The sequence below is a fragment of the Salvia hispanica genome, chromosome 3, assembly GCF_023119035.1.
Source record: "Salvia hispanica cultivar TCC Black 2014 chromosome 3, UniMelb_Shisp_WGS_1.0, whole genome shotgun sequence".
Taxonomy (NCBI): Eukaryota; Viridiplantae; Streptophyta; class Magnoliopsida; order Lamiales; family Lamiaceae; genus Salvia; species Salvia hispanica.
In genome coordinates this window covers 43893608-43914808 of record NC_062967.1, presented here as the reverse complement: position 1 = coordinate 43914808, position 21201 = coordinate 43893608, and the positions used below count along the sequence as shown (strand labels likewise).

General features: G+C 38.7%; 6 protein-coding genes across 9 annotated transcripts; 2 read left to right on the top strand and 4 right to left on the bottom strand.

The window, feature by feature from the left end:
* Window positions 1-247: 247 nt before the first annotated feature.
* LOC125212669 (putative late blight resistance protein homolog R1B-14) lies at window positions 248-2803 on the bottom strand. The gene is made up of 2 exons (XM_048112898.1): window positions 2395-2803; window positions 248-2316 (listed from the first exon to the last, which is right to left on the bottom strand). Exons 1-2 carry the CDS (start codon window positions 2552-2554, stop codon window positions 407-409), a joined length of 2070 nt encoding a protein of 689 aa, XP_047968855.1. The 5' UTR covers window positions 2555-2803; the 3' UTR covers window positions 248-406.
* A 1003-nt stretch (window positions 2804-3806) lies between these two features.
* On the bottom strand, window positions 3807-6845 carry LOC125212007 (putative late blight resistance protein homolog R1B-16). 2 transcript variants are annotated; one of them, XM_048112007.1, is made up of 2 exons: window positions 6736-6845; window positions 3807-6002 (listed from the first exon to the last, which is right to left on the bottom strand). In XM_048112007.1, exons 1-2 carry the CDS (start codon window positions 6774-6776, stop codon window positions 3911-3913), a joined length of 2133 nt encoding a protein of 710 aa, XP_047967964.1. In that variant the 5' UTR covers window positions 6777-6845; the 3' UTR covers window positions 3807-3910. The 2 variants fall into 2 exon arrangements, with proteins under 2 accessions (XP_047967964.1, XP_047967965.1); XM_048112008.1 differs by lacking the exon at window positions 6736-6845 and having other exon boundaries at window positions 3807-5663; window positions 5878-6009.
* An 885-nt stretch (window positions 6846-7730) lies between these two features.
* On the top strand, window positions 7731-10700 carry LOC125214392 (putative late blight resistance protein homolog R1A-4). Of its 2 annotated transcripts, none has more exons than XM_048115396.1 (2): window positions 7731-10350; window positions 10566-10700. In XM_048115396.1, exon 1 carries the CDS (start codon window positions 7820-7822, stop codon window positions 10301-10303), a length of 2484 nt encoding a protein of 827 aa, XP_047971353.1. In that variant the 5' UTR covers window positions 7731-7819; the 3' UTR covers window positions 10304-10350; window positions 10566-10700. The 2 variants fall into 2 exon arrangements, with proteins under 2 accessions (XP_047971353.1, XP_047971354.1); XM_048115397.1 differs by having other exon boundaries at window positions 10572-10641.
* Window positions 10701-10864: 164 nt separating this feature from the next.
* On the top strand, window positions 10865-14493 carry LOC125214394 (putative late blight resistance protein homolog R1B-16). 2 transcript variants are annotated; one of them, XM_048115399.1, is made up of 3 exons: window positions 10865-10985; window positions 11084-13322; window positions 14011-14493. In XM_048115399.1, exons 2-3 carry the CDS (start codon window positions 11185-11187, stop codon window positions 14174-14176), a joined length of 2304 nt encoding a protein of 767 aa, XP_047971356.1. In that variant the 5' UTR covers window positions 10865-10985; window positions 11084-11184; the 3' UTR covers window positions 14177-14493. The 2 variants fall into 2 exon arrangements, with proteins under 2 accessions (XP_047971356.1, XP_047971355.1); XM_048115398.1 differs by having other exon boundaries at window positions 10883-10985; window positions 11077-13322.
* A 742-nt stretch (window positions 14494-15235) lies between these two features.
* LOC125216975 (non-specific lipid transfer protein GPI-anchored 30-like) lies at window positions 15236-15936 on the bottom strand. Its single transcript, XM_048118778.1, has one exon. The coding sequence runs from the start codon at window positions 15824-15826 to the stop codon at window positions 15380-15382; it is 447 nt and encodes a 148-aa protein (XP_047974735.1). The 5' UTR covers window positions 15827-15936; the 3' UTR covers window positions 15236-15379.
* A 250-nt stretch (window positions 15937-16186) lies between these two features.
* LOC125211621 (ribosome production factor 1-like) lies at window positions 16187-19373 on the bottom strand. Its single transcript, XM_048111497.1, has 10 exons — window positions 19260-19373; window positions 18263-18646; window positions 18073-18156; window positions 17854-17923; window positions 17597-17679; window positions 17276-17355; window positions 16944-17042; window positions 16755-16854; window positions 16540-16629; window positions 16187-16420 (listed from the first exon to the last, which is right to left on the bottom strand). The coding sequence occupies exons 2-10, from the start codon at window positions 18587-18589 to the stop codon at window positions 16382-16384; spliced, it is 972 nt and encodes a 323-aa protein (XP_047967454.1). The 5' UTR covers window positions 18590-18646; window positions 19260-19373; the 3' UTR covers window positions 16187-16381.
* Window positions 19374-21201: the final 1828 nt, after the last annotated feature.

Sequence of the window (21201 nt, the reverse complement as noted above, 5' to 3'; positions counted from 1 at the left end):
TGAGGTAAAATTACATGAAGTGATCCTAAAACTTGGAGGGAAATTTCACAAGTAGTATGCTATTAATACCCCTCATTTACTCCTAAAATCTATTGCACTAACCCTCAGAAAATTCTCATCATTATGAATGGAAATTTATTGACGAACTTCTCCTTAATGCATCACCTTAGATTCCTAAACAATTCCAAGAGTTTTATGCCTTCATTATGATAAGTCAAACATGAAAAAGAAGATGACAACAGCAAACTACAACAAGAAGCATTAAATGAAAAAATCACACAGTAATGCATTACATGACAAAATCACACAGCATTAGTCTGCCAAAATCATCAACATTCAGAAAGCCACAAGATACTGCTACAAATATATAAATAGTGTTCCAGAAACTGATAAGTAAAAGAGCATTTCAATAACGAATATGAATGCTGTAATTTTCATTCTCCATTTGATCCTTTTGAATGCTTTTGGCCGACTCCACAAGAGATTTGTTCTGCCCATCGAGTTCAATCAATTCAAGTGTCGGAATGAATCCGATATCCTCTGGAATCACACTAAGAGAAGGACAGCCTTTAAGCACTAGACTCTTGAGTTTCGGAAAGTGGTTGCTTTCTGCCAACCATTCCTCAAGATTTGATTCGTCAATTAGAAGAAATTCCAGCTGTTCGAATTCTCCCTCAATTGGTTCCCAAATTTTTCCATCACAGGCGTAGTTTCGCAGTTTGAGCACTTGAAGATTAGGCAACGAACCGACAATACTCAAATCTTCCCAAGTATGCCGCCAACCGCTCAAGGTTAACTTTCTGAGAGACTCGGGAAGAACAAAATTCAGCTGTGGACTGAAAGGGAGACTACTACGTATCTCCATTTTGAATTTCTCAAGTCGATTCAAACATTGAAGGTTCTCTAGATGATAGCTCCCATCAAGCTTCTCTTCGGAGTAACATACGCCCAACTTCCTAACATTAGGAATCATTTTCACCACCCTTTCATTACATTCAAAGTTGGCTGCAAGTGAAAGCGTTTGCAAGCTTTCGGAAGGAGGAGTTGCTCCATCGGGGTGGAGCAAGAGTTGTAAGGAGGGGGAGATGAGATGCCTTAACCATGGCATCTTCCATATCTCAACCGGCAACTGAACCACCACAGAAGAGTTATTTGGATAAATAATCAAGGTTTGGAGATACTGGAGGCTTGGTATCGACGCGGGATTCACAGTGGAGTAGCTAAAAGCAAGAAATCTAAGATCAATCAGCTCAAACACATGAGCTGGGATTTTTGAGTTTAACATATCCAAAACCTTGAGCAACCTAAATTTCTCCAAAGAGTCTACTGAACTATGGCTGTAGCATATAATAGTATGAATGGTTGAGCCGTCAATGTGTGCAAGGATATTGGAATGAGATATACTAATACGAAGCTGAGTTGCAAAGATTTCGGGTAGAAAAAACGAACCCATAAAACATAGAAGAAAATTGTCTTCCAGGGCTCTCATAAGGCACAAGTCGCGCAACAGATCATGAAGGCCACAGCTCTTGATTCTGCCATTCGACTTCCTCTTGGTAACCAAAACAAGATTCCTCCTAACCAAATCCTCCAGCCACCCCTCTGCTACCTCTTCAGGGGTTTTGGGTGCAATTGATTTAACCAAGTCCTCAGCTATCCAAAATTTCACCAATTTCGAGACTCGAATATCATAATCTTCCGGAAAGGCTCCCATGTATAAGAAACAAGGCCTCAAATGGTGAGGCAAATTGGTATAGCTCAAATCTAAGATCGCAGTATACTGGTCCTCATCCGCAGTGATGGCCAGATTCGAGGTGAAGGCGATCTGCTCCCAGTCAGCTTCCGTCTCACTGACTTCCGAGAGAAGTCCTGCAGTCACCACAATCGCAAGGGGCAGCCCTCCGCAGCTCTTCGTGATCCTTGTTGCTATATCCTCCATCGTTTCCATCATCGGAAGACGACATTCCCCTTTACATAACTCCTTCTTAAGCAGACTCAAACTCTGATCATCTTCCAAATACTGCATCTGATGGAATTTCTCCGGAAAAACAACATACTCAGCCACATCCTCTAGCCTCGTGGTCAATATTATCCGACTTGTGTTGTTGTTGTTGGGGAAATAGGGCTTTATCTCATCCCAAGCCTTGGTACTCCACATATCATCAATTACGATAAAATATCTTCGATTCGTTAAAGTTTGGTGAACTTTTAAGGGAATTTCCTCTTTGGTTAAGCTGGAAATGTCTTCTCTAACGAATTTTTTCATGGAAACAAGCAGATTTGCGAAAATGTCGCTGAAACTATATTCCTGAGATACTGTAACCCAAGCACGAATATCATAGGTATCGATGAAATAGGGATCGTGATAAACATTTCGAGCTAGGGTTGTTTTACCGATTCCTCCTGCGCCGGCGATCGGGATGAAGAGGAGCTCGTGCGCATCTCGACGGAGCCAATTCATAATTGCCTCAACGTCGTTCTCGAGGCCAACCGCGTCGATTTTTCCGGACGGTGCAAGGCGCGATGGTGGAGCTGGAGAAGCACTGGATCGCATGGCTGTTTAACGGTTGACTTGATTGAATTTGAGCTTGATTTTTGAGTGAGAGTTGACTCGATCAATCGGTAGAATGTGGTGGAAAGCTTTTCAGATGGGTTGTTTTCCGAAGTGTTGAAAACTGTTCGAGCTGTGATTTCTCGAATGGAGGCTTTGATGATCAAACTTGTTCGAGGATTATCAAATGGTTTGGAAGATGAAGAGTGTATGTGTGAGTGAGAAGAACAGAGCAAAAGCGTTCAAGTCAATGAATACGAAACAAAGCACAAAATATCACTATTCACTACTCAAACAGCTCAATAATTTCTACCGAATTCCGTTTCTATATTACTCCTACTATATTAGTATAATATTATTAAACGCGATTAACAAAGTTAGCAACTACGATAATCCTATTTATTTACCAGATAAAAGTAATAGATTGTCCTTGGAAGTTGGATCATTCAGGTATTTATTAACTACTTTTTGAATAGCTCGACTGATAAGATGATTATCTTGTTAACGAATCTGATAAGAATCAACCAAGTTAGAAGGAAGCAAAATCAGATCAAGAAAAGATGGAAAACAAACAACTCAAAGCAGAAGTAAAAATAAATCAAGTCGATAATATATTGTATGCACAACTACTGGAGTACCACACTACTCAATATAACAGTGGCAAAATGCAAAGATGAATATTCAAGCAAAATACCAATCCTTACAATTTTTTGCTCTTTCTAATTGCTAAATGAAGTCGTAGTTACAATCCTTCGTTCTTGGCAGTAGCGATTTTATTGTCTGATATTTCAAGAATCCACATTTGTTAATATACCAGTTTGCATGCATTGGCCGAGAAGAGCAATGAACTTTATATATTCCCTTTCTTATTATATATAAAAAAATATTTAAGGAATTTTAGTTTTAAAAAAGTTTTGAAAAATGAAAATTACATCATACATGATACTTTACCTCAATTTTGAAAAATAAACATTTTTTTTCTTATACTTTACTAATTTTGTATTAAAAGTCATATCACCCACTAAAATCTGGGATGTTTTGGGATGTTTATAAATAAAGACATATTTATTTATTCATTTTTGGTTAATGGATCCAAACTCATTAGTCATTAATACTTATATTTTGCTACTATAAAATAAGTACTACTATATACATGACACTCACATTCCATTAACCAACTCTTTTTACAAAGTTAAAATAAATTTTTAAAACTCGTGCAAAGTGAGTTTGTTTTTTAATCGTGGCCGGAGTAGTATATCTCAATTTATTTTCTATACTTAAATATAAATATCAATAATTAGTAGCATAACTTCACAAGGCCCTCATGTAAAATACATGAAGAGTTTGAAAATCCTAGTATCAATAACGAACTCGAATGCTGTAATTTTCATACTCCGTTTCTTGTTCCTTTTGTATCCTTTCAGCCGATTCCACCAGATGTTTGTTCCGGCCATCAACCTCAATCAGTTCGAGTGCCGGAATGTATCCAATATCATCCGGAATCTCGCTAAGATAAGGACACCGTTGAAATACTAGACTCTTGAGCTTTGGAAAGTGGCTACTCTCTGTCGACCATTCCTCAAGATTTGATTCATCAACCAGAAGAAACTCCAGCTCTTTGAATCCATCATCACTTGTTTCCCAAACGCTTCCGTCACAAGCGTAGTTTTGTAATTTCAGCACTTGAAGATTAGGCAACGAACCAACAGTACTCAGATCTTTCCAAGGAAGCCGCCAACCACTCAATGTTAACTTTTTCAGCAACTCAGGATAAAAGCCAGGTTTCAGACATGGCCTTGAAGGGAAGTCGCCGCGTATCTCCATTTTCAATTTCTCAAGTTGATCCAAACATTGAAGATTTTCTAGATTCCATTCCCCATCAAGATTCTCATCTGAGTAACATATCCCCAACTTCTTAATGTTTGGAATCATTACCACCATCCTTTCACTGCATACAAAGTTCGTCACAAGTGAAAGCGTTTGCAAGTTTTGTAAAGGAGGAGTTTCACCGTCTGGATGGGGTAAGGGGTGAAATGAGGAGGCGATGAGATGCCTTAAACGCGACATCTTCCATATTTCATCCGGTAAAGTCACCATACATGGTTCTCGTGGATAGATAATCAAGGTTTCGAGATTTTGAAGGTTTAATACTGAAGATGGAATCACAGTAGGGGAGCTGAGGGCCAAATGTTTTAACTGGAGAAGCTCAAACACTTGAACAGGGAGATCAGCTTTCACCATATCTAGAATGCTGAGCAATTTGAACTTCTCCAATGAGTCTATTTTACTTCTTTGGTAGCATATGATAGTTTGGATGGTTGAGCCGTCTATCTCTAAAAGATTATCAGAATACGATACACTAATGCGGACTTGATCTTCGAAAATCTCAGGAAGAACAAACTTACCCATGAAATACAGAAGAAAGTTCTCTTCCACCGCTCTCACTAAGCACAAGTCACGCAACAGATCATGAAGGCCGCAACTTTTGATTCGGCCGTTGGACTTCCTCTTCTTCACCAAAACAAGATTTCTCTTGACAAGATCCATCAGAAACTCCTCTGCTACTTCCTCAGATTGCACAAAACCCTCAGCTACCCATAACTTCACCAAATTTTGAGATCGAATCTCGTAATCTTCAGGAAAGGCTCCCATGTACAAGAAACAGCTCCTCAAATGATGAGGCAAATGAGTATAACTCAAATCTAAGATTGCAGCATACTTCTCCTCATGTGCAGTGGTGGCTAAGTTTAAGTTGTTTGCAACTTGTTCCCAATCGGCTTCGGTTCGACTCACTTCAGATAAAATCCCTGCAATCACAACAATTGCAAGGGGCAATCCTCCACAGGTTAATGCAATCTTCCTTCCTATCTTCTCCAAAATGGGAGGATAATTTCCAGATTTGAACACTTGCTTCTTCAATAAATCCCAACTCTCATCACCCTTCAAGAACTTCATCTGATGAAAATTCTTGGAAGAGTCAGCACAAGCAGCCACATCCTCCAGCCTCGTGGTTAAAATGATTCGACTTCCATTAACATTATCAGGAAAATAGATTCTGACTTCATCCCAAGTCTTCTCACTCCACATATCATCTATCACAATCAAATACCTCCTACAGTATAAAGTTTGATACACTTTTTCAGCAATTTCATGGTTGCTCAGTTCTGATTTAATATCTTCTCTCACAAATTCTTTCATGGAAACAAGCAAATTCTTAAAAATATCTCCAAAGCTATAATTCTGAGATACTGTAACCCAAGCAACAATATCATAACTTCTTATGATTAAGTGATCCTGATAAATAGTTCGAGCGAGAGTGGTTTTACCGATTCCGCCGGCGCCGACGATCGGAATGATTTGGAGCTCCTTTGAATCTGAGAAGAGACGCTCCTTGATTGCTCTGGTATCAGGATCGAGACCGATCGCATCGATTTTGACCGTCGGCGGGAGCCTTGACGGCGGATTTGCAGCTGGACAACTTCTGGATCGCATGATTTTTGGAGAAAATCGGATCTCTGGGGCACTCTACTACTACAATAACGAAAATTACCCGCTTTATTATTTCTTCCATCTATGGGAAAAACTAGGGCTGCGGAATTATACCGAAATACCGAAATACCGGACTTACCGTACCGAAAAAATACCGAAAATACCGTTTTTTCGGTATACCGTAGTTTTCGGTACGGTATGATACCTTACCGATAGAGATCGGTACGGTAACGGTATAAGATTTTCCATACCGCGGTATACCGGTATACCGATTGATATATATAATATATAAATATATATGTTATATTTAAACTAAATTTTAAAAATAAGAATTTTTATTATAAAAAAAATAAAAGAATCAAAATTGGGAACCCTATTTTTTGAAGTAGTTGAAAACTAGTTTTTTTTTTTTTATATTATGGATATAATAGATTTTTTCACGGTATCATGGTATAACGGTATACCGTACCGCAAAACACGGTATAACGGTATATCGGAATGCCATATCGCAGTTCGGTATACCGCAAAAGTACGGTATACCGAAATGCGGTACGGTATACCGATAATACGGTATGGTAACGGTATGGAAAACTGTCATACCGAATTTCCGATATACCGAACTCCGGTATACCGAAACTTACGGTACGGTATCGGTATGGTTTTTGTCATACCGTAACTTTCGGTACGTCGGGAGCCTTGACGGCGGATTTGCAGCTGGACAACTTCTGGATCGCATGATTTTTGGAGAAAATCGGATCTCTGGGGCACTCTACTACTACAATAACGAAAATGTACCCACTTTGTTATTTCTTCCATCTATGGGAAAAACGCCAACGGCTTTGGCGTGTTATTAATGGAAAACGCCATCTAAAGCGGCGTTTTACAATTTAATTTTGATTTTATTAAAATACACTATGGATTATAACCCGCCATTCTGGTTGGCGTGTTTATGTAAAAAACGCCACTGACAAAGGCGTTTATAAGCAATTATTGGAAAAAAAATAATACGTTATTTTTATTTATAGACGCCGACTCGGTTGGCGTGTTTAAAAAAAAATTAAAATTTAGAAACGCCGATGTCATTGGCATTTTTTGGCTGAATGACAACTGCTGCTTCTCGGTGATTTCGCCCTCCCTCCATCAATTGCATCAACAAGGAGTGAATTGGTGTCATCAACAATATTTTTATAATTAACTACACAATAATATATACTATCATAACAATCCATCAAATATTAGTCAAAAATTATGTATACTAACCGAATAGGAGGACTAATGAGTGGAAGGGTAGACCAAAATCAAAATCTTCTCTCTCAAATCGCCGATTGAGTCAACCCGGGCAAGGTTTTCACGCAGCTGAATGTTTTTTCGCATTTGGGATGGGTAAAGCATTAGGGTTCGTCATTTTGGAGAAAGACTGGACTGATATCTGTGTCAATGATAAGGCGCCAACATCGTTGGCGTTTTAAGTGAAAAACGCCACCAACAATGGCGTTTTAACCATGAACTCGCCAATGGCTTTGGCGTTTTTATAATAAAATAGTATTTAAATTTAATTCAATAAGAAATTGTAAAACGCCGGTTTAGTTGGCGTTTTACCTTAATAACACGCCAATGCTGTTGGCGTTTTTTCCATATATGGAAGAAATATCATAGTGGGTACATTTTCGATATTGTAGTGGTAGAGTCCCCCACACATCCGATTTTCTCGTGATTTTTTTATCAGTTGGAAATAATCGAGCTCAACGGTTGATTGTCTATGAATACCTAAAGGCTGAAATGGCTTATGCTGCTGTTGTTTCACTTGCACAAACCATAAACCAAATCCTAAATCACGATCACACTCCCACTATTCTTCCTCTACATCAACAAATCATCAGATCCATCCGCGAAAACGCCGTCGTCTTGCAATCGTGTCTTCACAACTCTCCCGGAAAAGCCAATAGTTTGGAAAGCCAAATCAGAGACATCGCAAATACCGCAGAAAATCTAATCGATCTATTTCTCTGTGAAATAAATCCATCAGATTTCAGATCGCGCTTTTCTGAGCTGGAGATCCAGCTGAAGGAAGCATCAGAGAAACTGAATTCCACCGCCGGAGATGCGGTAGCCGAGAAGCTTAATTCTACTGCTGTCAGCTCATCGTTGAGACGTGCAGCCAAAAGCAAAGACGTGGTGCTTGGTAGTCATGAAGATCTGTTTTGGATCATGAAGCAGCTGACTTTTGGTTCTTCTTCAACCAAACTGCAAGTCCTCCCAATTGTGGGAACTGGAGGTATCGGTAAGACTACACTTGCTAAACTTGTTTATAATAGTCCACCAATTATGGAGTGTTTTGATATTCAAGGTTGGGTGACAGTTTCGCAAGATTATAGTGTAGGAAGTATTGCTTTAGATTTGCTAGCTTCTGTGAAAGGAATTTTAGATGTAGAGAGCAAGATCTCTAAGGAGGATAGAATTAACCAATGCTTAAGGGGTAAGAGGTATTTGATTGTAATGGACGACGTGTGGAGTACGAGAGTTTGGGATGATGTGAGGGAGTTATTTCCCGATGATGATAATGGAAGTCGGGTCATTCTAACCACGAGGCTGCAAGATGTGGCTGCATATGCTAGCCAATTTGGTCCCTCTCATACGGTGCGTTTCTTGAGTGCGGATGATAGTTGGAGTTTGTTGCGAGCGAAGGTGATTGGAGATCAACATTGTGCTCCTGAATTGGAACAAGTTGGGAGAGAAATTGCAGCACAATGCAGAGGGTTGCCTCTTTCTGTTGTGGTGGTGGCAGGGATTTTATCCAAGATTGATAGGACTTATCTGGTTTGGAAGCAAATTGCAGAAAGTGATGGACGACCGGAAACTATAATCTCTTTGAGTTACAACCACTTGCCTCATCATCGAAAGGCTTGTTTCTTGTACATGGGAGGCTTCCCAGAAGATTATGAGGTTTGTGTCTCAGAACTCAACAAATTATGGGTAGCTGAAGGCTTTATACAATGTTCAGACGCGTCTAAAAGGTTAGAGGAAGAGGCGGACAATTGTCTGGAGGATCTTGTCGAGAGAGGTCTTGTTTTGGTCACTAGCACCAACTTTGATGGAAAAATCAAAAGGTGCAAACTCCATGATGTTGTGCGGGACTTTTGCATAAGAGAGAGTGGACGAGCAATGCTACTTCTTCCAGTTGTGGATTACTTACCGAGTCCTATCTTGAGAAGACATTTTCTTCCACGAGTCATGAAAAATCATAGACGCATAAGTGCTACTTGGTCCGATCTAGATCTCAAGGACTCTATGCATAGCTCACGGACGCGTTCTATTATTTGCATCCCACATAAAGGTTATAGGCGTTCAGGCTGTGTAAAGAATTTCAGTTTGCTTAGGATTCTTCATGTTTTGCGTAGAAACGACTATTGGGATTGGGAGCCAAGTCAAGTGTTTGATCTGATTTATCTAACTTACCTTGCTTCCAACATTCCAACTAATATTGTTCCTCCAGCCATATCAAAGCTGAAGAATCTTCAAACGTTAATTATTTATCGATTTGAGGTTCGTTTGCCGGTGGAGATTTGGAGGCTGAGGCAATTAAGACATCTAATTGCCTTCTCCTTTCTTCCTTTGGCCCATCCTGAAGAAGCAGCTCTTCCTCTGGAAAACTTGCAAACACTTTCTTTGGCAACTGACTTTATATGTAGTGAAAGGATGATGGAAATGATTCCAAACATTCGAAAGCTGGGAATACGCTACTCTGAAGAGAAGTTTGGGGAAGGCTGTCATCTTGGCAACCTTACATGTTTGCTTCAAATTGAGAAATTGAAATTGGAGTCGCATCGATCATTCTGGCCGAGTTTGAATCTTGTTTTTCCTCTGTCACTGAAGAAGTTAACGTTAAGTGGGTGTCGTCTTCCTTGGAGTGATATGCAGATTGTTGGTTCGTTGCCTAGTCTTCAAGTGTTGAAACTAAGGAAGTATGCTTTCGATGGGGAGCAATGGGAAACTACATGGGGAGGATTTTGTCAGTTGAGACTGCTGCTTATTGACGAATCAAATCTGCGGTTTTGGAGAGCTAGAAGTAGCCACTTTCCGAGGCTCAAGAGCCTAATGCTTCTTCGTTGCCTGTGTTTGTCTGAGATTCCAATTGCTTTTAGGACGCTTCGAACACTTGAACTGATTGAGATCGATGATCATAATCAATCTATTTTCGACTCAGCAAAAAAGATACAAGCAAGATGGGATGGAGATGTTCAAGTAAGTGTGAAGCATTTTTGACATGCTCTTTCAAACTTGACTCTGTTGCTGTTGTCAACAAAAGCCAGGTGAGTATAACTATATGACTGAGTTACAACTTGTTTATTCCCTCCTTTATTCAGTTTTGCATTCAACTTTACAATAATCATGCAGAACGAGATTTACATGTAATCGAACAAAGAGATAACAGGATATGCCTGAGCTCAGCAATCTTTAATAAGCATTTTAGGCTTTTAGCAATTTAATAATTTATGGTAATGAAATTAGAATTGTTGAATTTAAGTAACAGGTTTTGTCAAGTGTTGAAAAGACGAGTGAGGAAAAATAAAAGCGTGTAATGGTCATCGGTCAACCCCACCGCCGAACATTTCATCGCTAATTCTCTCCTCTTTCCCTTTCCAATATGCAGTAGCAATTCCATAATCCTTCTAGTTCATCTCATTACCATAATGGCTTATTCTTCTCTTGTTTCCCTTGAAAAAACCATAACTCAAATCCTCCATCCCGGCGGCAGATATTCCATTTCTCCCCACCAAACAAAACAGATTGCATCACTAGATAAACACGCTCTTTTATTCCTAGCTTTTCTCCACGATTTTCCCGCCGAATCAGAGAATCTGGAATCCAGAATCAGAGATGCAGCAATGGAAGCCGAGGATATCATCGAAATGCTTATGACGGAACAAATTCGTCACAATCTCAGGTACACACACTGGATTGCACAACTAAGTAGATTCAAGTTTGAAATCAAGTTGCGTAAAGTAAGAAATCTAATGGATTCAATCGCCCAAGAGGCGGCAGAGATGAAAAATAGCATCAAATTCAAAGACGCACAAATTGATGATTCTATCGAGGCTAGTTCATCATCATCATCACTAGTTGCAGATGCTGGATAATGGAAAATGGTTGTAGAATTGAATGAGGATTTGTTAGGAATGAAGACACGCCTTTGTAGCCATTCGCCACACCTCCAAACCCTCCCAATATTTGGCATGGGAGGTATTGGGAAAACGACTCTCGCTAGAACTATCTACGACGATCCATTAATCAGGGAGCATTTTCAGATCCGTGCTTGGGTGACAGTATCACAAGATCATAGCGAGAGAGCAATTCTTTCAGATCTGCTGGATTCTATGAAAGAATTCGACGCGGAATGGAGGAAAGAATCCACAAGAGACAGATCTGAAGAGGGCAACGAGTCCCTGTTGGAAATTCCTGAAATGAGCAATACTGAAATGGCACTAAAAGTGCACAAAATCCTAGTAGGGAGGAGGTTTCTCATTGTGATGGATGATATATGGAGCATAGAGGTGTTGGATTATGCAAAAATTCTGTTTCCCGACAACGAGAATGGAAGTCGGATCATGTTAACGACAAGGCTAGCAAATGTGGCTGCTTATGCCGATGCTGATGCCTCTGCCCTTTTCCACGAGATGAAGTTGATGGATGCTGATCAGAGCTGGAGCCTACTCTCCGCTCACCTGGATCACATTCCTCCTGAGCTGGAGAGTGCCGGAAAGGAGATTGCAAGAAGCTGCGGAGGACTGCCTCTTGCAGTGGTGGTGGTTGCAGGGCTCCTATCCACAGTGAGCAAGACTCGGGCTGTGTGGGACAAAATTGCAAGTAATGTAAAATCATCTCTTGCCACTGGAGACAGCCAGATAGAAAAGATTTTGTCCTTGAGCTACAACCATCTGCCTCTTCATTTGAAGCCATGTTTCTTGTACATGGCAGGCTTTCCCGAAGATCACGAGATCAAAGTCACAGACCTGATCAGGCTATGGGTAGCTGAAGGCTTTGTTGAATTCGAAGACACTGCAGAGCAGTATCTGGAGGATCTTGTCGACAGGAGCCTCGTCGTGGTCACCAAGAGGAAGTCTGATGGCAGAATCAAAAGTTGCAGCCTTCATGATATGGTACACGAAATGTGCATCAAGCTAGCACACCAACAGAAGTTTTTCGTGCACATCACGGGCAGGGGTCACCGCATCCGCAGGATCAGCATCTCTGGTTCGGGTGTCCACTCATTTGCCTCGACCATCCGTACTATCTTGTGCTTCCAACACACTAAACTCGCCTCTATCGGAAGCCTGAGCTTGCTCAGGATTCTAGACGTGCTAAAAGTTCGATTTATGTCTCGTTTGATCCCTGATCAGTTCTTCGAGCTCTTTCATCTGAGGTACCTAGCTTTCTGCTACGATGAGCAACTATCCAGAGCGATATCAAATCTTCAGAATCTTCAAGCATTGATCATCAAAGTATCTCTGTATCGTCCTCTGCCACATGAGATTTGGCAAATGCCTCAATTAAGGCATCTCATAATTTCTGGTTGCTGCTTGCTCATTCCTAATGCCAATAATCCCACTTTCTCTCTACAAAATCTCCAAACACTTGGCAAATTGAAAAACCTCACGTGCTCAATAAGCATGCTCAGCATGTTCCCAAACCTTACAAAACTGTGCCTCACCTTTTTCCGTGGCAAAGGCGACTTGCTCCTCCACAACCTCGTACACCTGTGTCGCCTTGAGAAGCTGCAGCTGGAGCTGGAAACCGAGTGGAGCGACTCCGGGGACGCAACCCTGGTTGCTCCGGACTCACTGAAGAAGTTGACACTGATCGGGTGGGGCCGTTACGAGCCTTACATTGGCATTGTCGGTCCGTTGCCTAATTTGCAAGTGTTGAAACTGATAAAGTTAAATTTCTGGGGGCGACAGTGGAGTGTCTGTGATGGAGATTTCCCTCGGCTGAAGTCTCTGCTTATCGACGGATCGAATCTTGCAGAGTGGAACCCCAACTTCCCGAGGCTGAAGACCTTATTCATCCGTGACTGCCGGCGTCTGAGTAGGATTCCGGATGATATTGGAGAGATTCCGACGCTTGAGCTCGTCGAGGTCAAGCTCTGTGCGGAGTCTCTGGCGGAGTCTGCCAGAGAGATGCAGGAGGAGCAAAGGAGTTATGGAAATGATGGATTTCAAGTTCGTTGCATTGATTGTGACGGCATTGCCGAGCTCAAAGAACACGAGCTCGTAAACATTGAAAGGTTAGAGAATATTGCTACAGAATATACAGAAAATGAAGCTCTGATTTTTTATGAATTTCATAATAGTATTTAAAATGTAGATAACAATATTTAGGGATAAAACAAAGTAGGGGTGCTTTAAAATGCTAACTTTTCTTAAATTGCTAACTTGTTAACTGATTAACGCAAGTGTACTAAAAATGTGAACACGATCACATTAAAATGCGTTGATATTTGTGTTGACATTTCAGTATTATCATGTTGACATTTTTAATATACTGCATTGATGGGTTAGCAAACTAGCAACTTTTAGTTAGCAACGGATCACATCCCTAAATAATACTATACATTATATAAGAGCGAGTGAAAAACTAAGGATACATAAACATATAAAAGGTCATGTGCAATATCACATAACTTGATTTCTGGTTATATATGTGTAAATATTAATCTCAAATTAATGAATTTTATGCATGAGTTCTCGTTTCTTAATTTAATTTCATTCTTATTAATCTCATTTCTATATACTACTATAGAGCACAAAGTCTAATACTCCACCCAAAACCATTAGCTGATTAATGATTGTGAATGTGTTACATTATCTGTGAATTTTATAGTAGTGGAGTAGTATATTTGTAAATGTGTAATCTCAGTGAATAGCATGTTATACAGTATATGAGCTCTAACCTGTAAGTCTGTGTGTGTTTAGTGTGAGAAAGGCAAAGACGGTAATAGAAGAGCGGCCTCTAAGCTACAGAAAATCTAAAAGGGTAGCCTATGGCTATATGAAACGCCCTAAGCCTCTAATTCGGTTAGACTATACAGATGCTGAGCTGAAGATTGTAAACTACAAAGAAGCGGAGCCACAGTTGTAACTTGTAACTCAAGAATATACACATACATACTCGGCTTGGTTAGATGATCTGATGGTCACGTCCAATTCAATTCTCTTCAGTTATAGTATATGATAGTAATATCCTTAGGCGGTCGCGTTAATCTAAAACCGCCCCCTTATATACCCACAAATGAATCTGGGCGTTGGATTTAGGATGCGGGCGACTGACTGCGAAATCTGCAAAATTACTGAAATCAATATATACTGAGCTGTATTTAGGATTTGTAGTAGGGGTCGGTATAATGAACAGTATGAACTTGTATACTCATCTTATTGAAATTATGTATTTTTCATACAGATTGAGCATGTACCAATTGTTGATGATGCTTATACTGATTTTCGATCTGTACAGATACAAATTTTTGCACAAAAATATTGCCGGAATATATACAATTCAGATTTCATTAGAATTCTATTCATTTTTCTTTAATAAGTTTGATATATGGCACCTTATAAAACAATTTAATCGAGAGATTTTTTTATAAAAAAGCTTATATACCCTTGTCCTCCTGTTTTTGGTCAAAAGTGGGTGACACGTGGCGTAGTCGTGAGGTTTTGAAATTGTGCGGTTCAAATTATAGGATTGCGTTTATTAATTTTACTAACTAATCAAGTCATAATAGGATCGTATTAGGATGCTAACTAGTTTAATTTATTAATTTTACTTACTGATCAATACATTATATTAAAAATATCATCACAATAGGATCGCATTAGAATACTCACTAGCTTAATTTATTAATTTTACTAACTAATCAATACATTATACTAAAAATGTTATCACAGTGAAATGAGTATGTCAGGATAACTTTTGTATCTCATACTTACATTTTTTACAGCCTAAAGAAAATATACACCGTCATTTGGCAATCTGAATCCTTAAAACCTTCACATGTATCATACACGATTACATGACACCAACTGGTAAGGTAGGTGTATATACTTTACAATTTGGATTTTAATTGTAACTTTTTTCCCGGACATTCAATGTTAACCACGCATCATGAGAAAAACTCAAATAATTTAGTATAGCAACCCATATCATTACTGAAATGTTTATTCGTTAAAAGAATGAATTCAAACATGATACAATACACCCATAACAGAAATTAAAAGCTTAATTTAATCTTGCACACATACAAGACTTCAACACCACAACCACAAAGAACCGGATAATATACTACTACAAATCCAGTAAAATTACAAATATTGCAGCAACAAACACAGCCAAACTCCAGGACCTTAATTTCAAGCTGCTAGAACTTTGAATCGTATTCCTATTTCTCGTATCAGGCGTGCCCGTCACGCACCCTAACGGGTTAATACGTTGCCCGCACCTTCCCGGCAGCGTCTGTGCCTCAGTGACGTTGATGCCCGCTTGCTCAGCTTGATTGGCGCCCTGGACGCTTATCAAAGCGCACAGGCACTCGGGCATTGACTTAATAACATAATCGAGATTCTGGCAGCAACTTTCCGGTGGCCGGTTTTTTTCGCTGAGATAGTTTAGGCACGGCTGAAGCTCGTTCATGCATTGTTGTTGTTGCACCTGTGCAAGATTTTGGGAGATGAAGAGAGAAAAGATGATTGCAATCTTGATTGCATATTGCATGCCTCTAATTTGATGATCCATGTTCCTTTTGCCTTTACTTTGAATGATCTAAGAGATTCGGTGATTGTATGCTTGGCTAAGTTATGTGTATATTTATTGAGTATTTGAGGTAGAATTAATAGGTGGGGTTTGGTGATCCAACTAGAAATTTTATATGTTTGCGACTTTGAAATGTTTTAATACTTCAAGAAATATGGTTGTGGTTGTATAGATAAACATGTTCAACTACTTATAATAGGTTGAAATGGAGGCTGGTTTGATTTCAATATAATAACGTAATAATTGATAGTATAAAAATCAGAGAAAGGTCAAAAGTTTATAGAACTTTCTATATTTGCAAATAATGTTAATTTTGTTCTTATGTCATAATATGACACACTGTTGGACAGAAATTGATTTTGTTGTCATTGAGCAAATCTTTTGCTAATTCTTATACACTTCCATCAAAAGGTACATCGAGTTGCATAATGCAAGAAAATTTGGAGCCAAAAAGAAACACAGAAAGAAGGCACAAATTCTCAAGAAAATCACATCTAAAATTAAGTTCGCTACAAAAATCGCACCCCCCGGAGGACATCACAAGAAAAACCTTCTCCGACTGGTGTCCATCTCAGGCTGCCATTGGAAAGAAGGGAGATAAAATGTAAGCACTCGTTTTCACGAAAATGGGTTGGAGTCGATGGGGCGAATGAGTAAACCTTGCCACAAAGTCAGCAAATAAATAAAAAGATTACCTTGTGTGTCCATTCATATTCACCTCCCTTTGTATCAAATGTTCCATGCTGAAGACTGATTAGCTTCAGCGTGAAGCGAGGGCCACATTCCTAAACACGACAAATTAGGAAGACTCATTTTCCATGGTCAAAAGCAAGAACAGGTAGATTAATCAGGCAAACATGGAGTTGCATTAAGATAATTATTTATGCTCGAGCGTATAGGAATGACAAACCTGAAGCCTGGTAATAACTTTCTCTTGAGTTTTAGCCACCTCGTTTTTCCCTTTACCTTTTGATTCAGGCTCTTTGGTTTCTTTTGTTTCAAAAATGTAGCTTTTACATGCAACAATATGGAAAAAGAAGATACTTATGTCATCATACAGGAAAATACAGAGCAGTATCATACATGCACGAGTACATACCGGTGATGGCGGAAGAATATGAAATCACGCTGATTGTGAAATGTAACGACTCTCCGTCCTCGGAAATTTGGGTCTTGTGGGAACAGTGACTGTATTAACCTGCGCCACATAAACAATAGCAAAATCTGTAATTCAATTCTAAATAGATACATCTGGTCTCTGGATCCAGAATGAAGTAGGAGAAACACACTCGCAGACTTCAGAACAAATAATAAATCGAGTAACATGTATAACTACAACATATAAAGAAGCTACATGTTCAAATATCAACAATGATATTTTATCACCTAGAGTGTTTTTAAAGTATATTGAATAAGTCACAGTAAAATTACCTGCCTATACGATGTCCCAAGCGTGTTGTGAAATTATTGAAAACCAACTCAGGCTGGTGGTTGGTTGGATTTCCATGATTCTGAGAAATTATTGGAAATGCATTGTTACGTCTGAAATATAGATATCAGAGCCAACACAGTGATGCATGAAGCAAAACAATGGAAACACAAAATTTATCAGAAGGCTGAGATGGCAAAGATTCTAAGTTGAAGAACTAGCAAAATGTGATACTACTGAACCATTAAGACCAAGAGTTAGTATATAACAATTCACTGACCATCTAAGAATGTACTTGGACGACAGGGAAATGATCATCCTACCTTAATGTCCTTCCGCAAAACAAGCCTCGATAATTTGAAGTGAGCAGTAGGCCCACTTGGTAATCCAATAATTAGTAAAGCATCTGCATTGGCTTATAAGAGTTATAAACAAAATTGACTTTCCAAAACACAATATAAGAGTTTCGGCTTCATTGATCTATTAAAACTATTTTTCAGGAAAGATTTGAAATATTAATGAATTTCTAGCATAGTGCTAAATTATTATTGTACCAGTAAAGATGAGGGTAAAGATTAACCTGGTTCCCGACGGTTGGTATGAACAACTATGATAGAGGTGAAATCTTTATTATTGGCATATTCAACAATCTGATAGAATAATGACAGTACGAAGAGTCAAATAACTATCAAATGTACAATTGTACACACAAATTTAGAATCACTCAATCACATTTTAAGTTTTAACTAGGAAAATACAAAGTGATAATAATAGGAATATATGATGACAGCATGAATACCTTTTTGAGGTCATAAGTTCCTCTTTTATGATAATGAGCATTGGGGATAACAGATATGAGCTCGTCAATAAATGCAGGCCCTCTCTGCAGATCATAGTACGAACCACCATTAACAAGGAAAACACACAAGCCTACAGTATCATATACAGAAAATTGGATGGTTCAACAAAAGCTGTTACAGAAAACATACCGAGGAGTGGAAGCGAGATGTTGTGATCAACACCTTAGGAGTGCGTTCTTCTTTCAATATGCAGCTGAATTCATCAGCATCGTTTCCAGCAAATAGCTCTTCATCATCAGGCTTACAAACAGTTTCATCAAGCTCACGGGTGTTTTCAATGGTCCGAGGGACTGGCCTTGCAGGAGGCTCCTCCCCCAGCTCCAATGCTTGCTTCTCTGCAGCTTCACGAACCTTGGCCTTCTTCTTCTTTTCAAGTTTCTTCTGGTGCTTCAACTTCGCATGAACTTCCGATCTTTTCTCTTTGTTTTTAATCGCTGACGGTAGCAAATCCTTCATCTTTAACCTTTAATTTTCTTGAACCCTCTACTTTTTTTATATCTTTATAGCCACTACCTAGTAGAGAAAAACAAGCATAAAACGTCACATACTTTCCTAATTTTCATGATAGGAGCTTTGATTCGATCAAATCGAAGGGCTAAACATAAACATACACTCCCATTTAAGAATTTTACAATCAATTTTATAGCTAACTCAACTCTAAAAATGAATTCAATAATGTCCCTTCCAAATTTCTTAGTCGACACGATTCGTCGGTAAGCTAATTTCTAAACGCAAAATTGTCTTTCATGAAAAATTCATTCCATTCAAACACATGCCAAGAAATCGTCCAGAACAAAATAAAATATCTCGCAAAAACCACAGGTGACACATGAAATCATAACTTATAAAGCTAACAACATAACATACCAAAACAAGGACTCTCACCATAACATCAGAGGTAAAAGCTCGAGAAACAGAGGATACCAGCAAAGAAAAATGGGGGGAAATAACGCCAAAAAGAAAATCAATTAAAGCTTGAGCTCTAGCTCAACTCAATGCAAAATTTGTTCACACAATAATCAACAATCAAATTAGCTGCATAACGCGGGCAATTTTTCTCTTCGTAAACATAATTAGCAGAAATGAAGGGATCAAAACTGCAGCATAACTCAATAATACTCCGTACTTATATTCTAGCTATGTAGGTCTCTCTCCTCGTTGACGCAATCCGCTTCTTCGCCTAGGGCCTCAGTCTCGCCCTTCTACGGCGGCAGCAGCAATGGGAGGAAGAGGAAGAGGAAGAGGAGCTGACAAAATTTTAAACAAAAGAAATTAATAGCAAATTTGATAACGGGCCGACAATTCAATTTTTTTTATTGGGCCTCAATGTGGGCTTGGCATTGTATAATGTTTAATTACAATGACTAGGGCTGACCCCTTTCACTGCAAACTTAAAATCAGATTAAATCAATAATTGATATATTCATTACGTGTTTATTTCTATTTTTTATGAAATGCTTGATACATTTACTGCTTTTGGAACAGCTTTAGAGCTTGACGCAATGGCTATACTATGACATATCCATTATTAAATGGTTATTCAAAGAGATATGTATGTTGATTTTCCAGAATGTCATTGATGGGCTTACTAGATACTTCCTTCGTTAAGATAATTGAATTATTTCTATTGTTGGCAAAAAATAACTTTCTCTTTTACTTAATACACTATTCTTATATTTTGTGCTGAAAATAAATATCTCAATTAATAAGGAACGGAGGAAGTACCTCATTTTATCATTTCTACTGTCTGTTCTTTATAAACATGGCAGGCATGTCAATGTATTCTAAAATTGTTGATGGTCATGTAAAAACTCCTTAAACTAGTTATGTATTAAAGCAATCACAATAGGGGGGCTCTGATCGGCACAATAGGGGCGCCGATCGCATTGGGGAGGGAGCCGATGGGCGGAGGTCCGCGAGCAGCGACGAGCTCGTAATTTTCATTTATTTTTCAAGTCTATATATACACTTCATTTCATTCACACATTTCATTCTCTCTTGACTACAATTTTGTCTCTCTAGTTATAAAAATAAACCCCGATAGCAAGTCCCTGAACATTGGCTAGTCATAGTATCCTAGCCGCGGGACACAGTTTCCCAGCTACGTGTAACATCCCTTACTCGATAGGTAAATCCACCGCATAATGACGTCATCACTCGGTATTGCGGAAACTCGAAACAAAATACATTACGGAAAAGAAGGATTAGAGTTACTCTTATTTATTTCATTGTAGTTATGTTTCATTTGTTTAGTTACTCTCTTCTGAGTGAAACTAAAGTATTTGTAATTTTTTTCTATATTCCTAGGATATCCTCCATTTGTTCAAACGAAGATGACTCATTTTTTGGGTATCACACGATTTTAAGTAGTTTTATTTTGTGTATTAAGTGGAGAGAATGAAATAAAATTGATAAAATAAAGTTGAAATAAAAGTTGTTTCTATTTTTGGTTATGAGTCATCTTGATTCTTGATTGGGATAAACCAAAAAGAAAAGAGAATCATATTCAGTGAGACGGAGTTAATGTACCAAAATATTTAACATTCGAGGAATTTTAACATTCGATATTTCGATTTATTACCGTATTAGGTTGAGTTAATGTACCAGAATTGTGCAATTATATTACTCCCTCTGTTTCGCCATAGTTGAGGCAGAACTTTTCGGCACGGAGTTTTAGAAATGAATATTGGGTGTGTTAAATAAATAGATAAAAAAGTAAGAGAGAGGAAAATGTAGAGAGAATAAAGTATAAAGTGAATAAAGTAGAGAGAATAAAGTAAGAGAAAAAAGTAAGAAAGAGAAAAAGGTCACCATATATAAAAATGACTAACTATGAAGAAACTTCTCGAAATGAAAAAATGACTCAATTATGAAGAAACAGAGAGAGTACAACACATATGACTGCATGCGACTAAAATAAAGTAGGAGTAGTTATTTCATCATGGCGCCATGGTGGTACACTCACATCTTCAATTCACAGTTTTTATATGTGTAGGAAATTAGGAACATGCGGCTAGTAGAGTTGTTAATGGGCAGATACAGTACTACTTTGAAGATTGTGAATGGAT